The sequence below is a fragment of the Eimeria mitis genome, genomic scaffold (genome assembly GCF_000499745.2).
Source record: "Eimeria mitis Houghton genomic scaffold, Emh_scaff731, whole genome shotgun sequence".
In the NCBI taxonomy this organism is placed as follows: domain Eukaryota; phylum Apicomplexa; class Conoidasida; order Eucoccidiorida; family Eimeriidae; genus Eimeria; species Eimeria mitis.
Genome location: NW_013575338.1, coordinates 15,645 through 16,305, shown reverse-complemented (window position 1 = coordinate 16,305; position 661 = coordinate 15,645). Strand labels below are relative to the sequence as shown.

At 49.8% G+C, this 661-nt stretch overlaps 1 protein-coding gene across 1 annotated transcript in view; it reads right to left on the bottom strand.

Moving 5' to 3' along the window:
- Positions 1-661, bottom strand: part of EMH_0020980 (uncharacterized protein) — a gene marked incomplete at both ends in the record, with an annotated part of 4,413 nt that overhangs the window by 547 nt on the left and 3,205 nt on the right. Inside the window, one exon of the mRNA XM_013501666.1 lies at positions 210-569. Within this exon, the coding sequence (XP_013357120.1) occupies positions 210-569 (360 nt within the window). The remainder of the gene's footprint in view (positions 1-209; positions 570-661) is intronic.

The window sequence follows — 661 nt, the reverse complement described above, 5'->3', positions numbered from 1 at the left end:
GATACCGTAAGGGGCACCAAGAACAAATGCAAGGAAGGCACATACGTACACGGTTGCCTAAGCATCTAAGAGGAGCAGCTAAGAGAAGGAAGTTGATGTAAGAAAAATACGCAAAAGGGAGATATATCAGGATGATAAAAATTAGTCAAAGAAGTAGACGCAAACATATAATGACGGGAAGCAAGCCCGAGAAGGTACAAGATACAGACCTGCACAGAGGCCACGTAGGCCTCCTCCGCCTGACGAGCCTCCACGCAGAGCCGGATGCACCTGGCGCAAAAGGGAGAAGCAGTTGTAATACTTATCATAGCAGAAACCACAGCACCGGCGGGCAAGACTTCAGCAGGGTCAGCAAGGTGCAAAACGATCAGGAAAAGGAAATAAGAGCGGATGTATAAAAGACCAACTGGAGTGCCAGTTCCGTCTTTGTCGTTGGCAACATAGTTAGTGACGCCTGCGCTGTCTCCGCTGCTGCTGCCGCCATCTTGCTGCAGCGAAGATATTTCTCCATTGCCTGCGCAACACAATGCATATCTATGAAGAATGAGCTGGTGCACACGCTGCAGGTGCTGAACAGGCAGGGGTGGTCATTCGTAGTGCCTCCGACACCATCATGGTGATTATAAGTGTAGTGTGTGCTCTTTTGGGGAGTGATGCACTG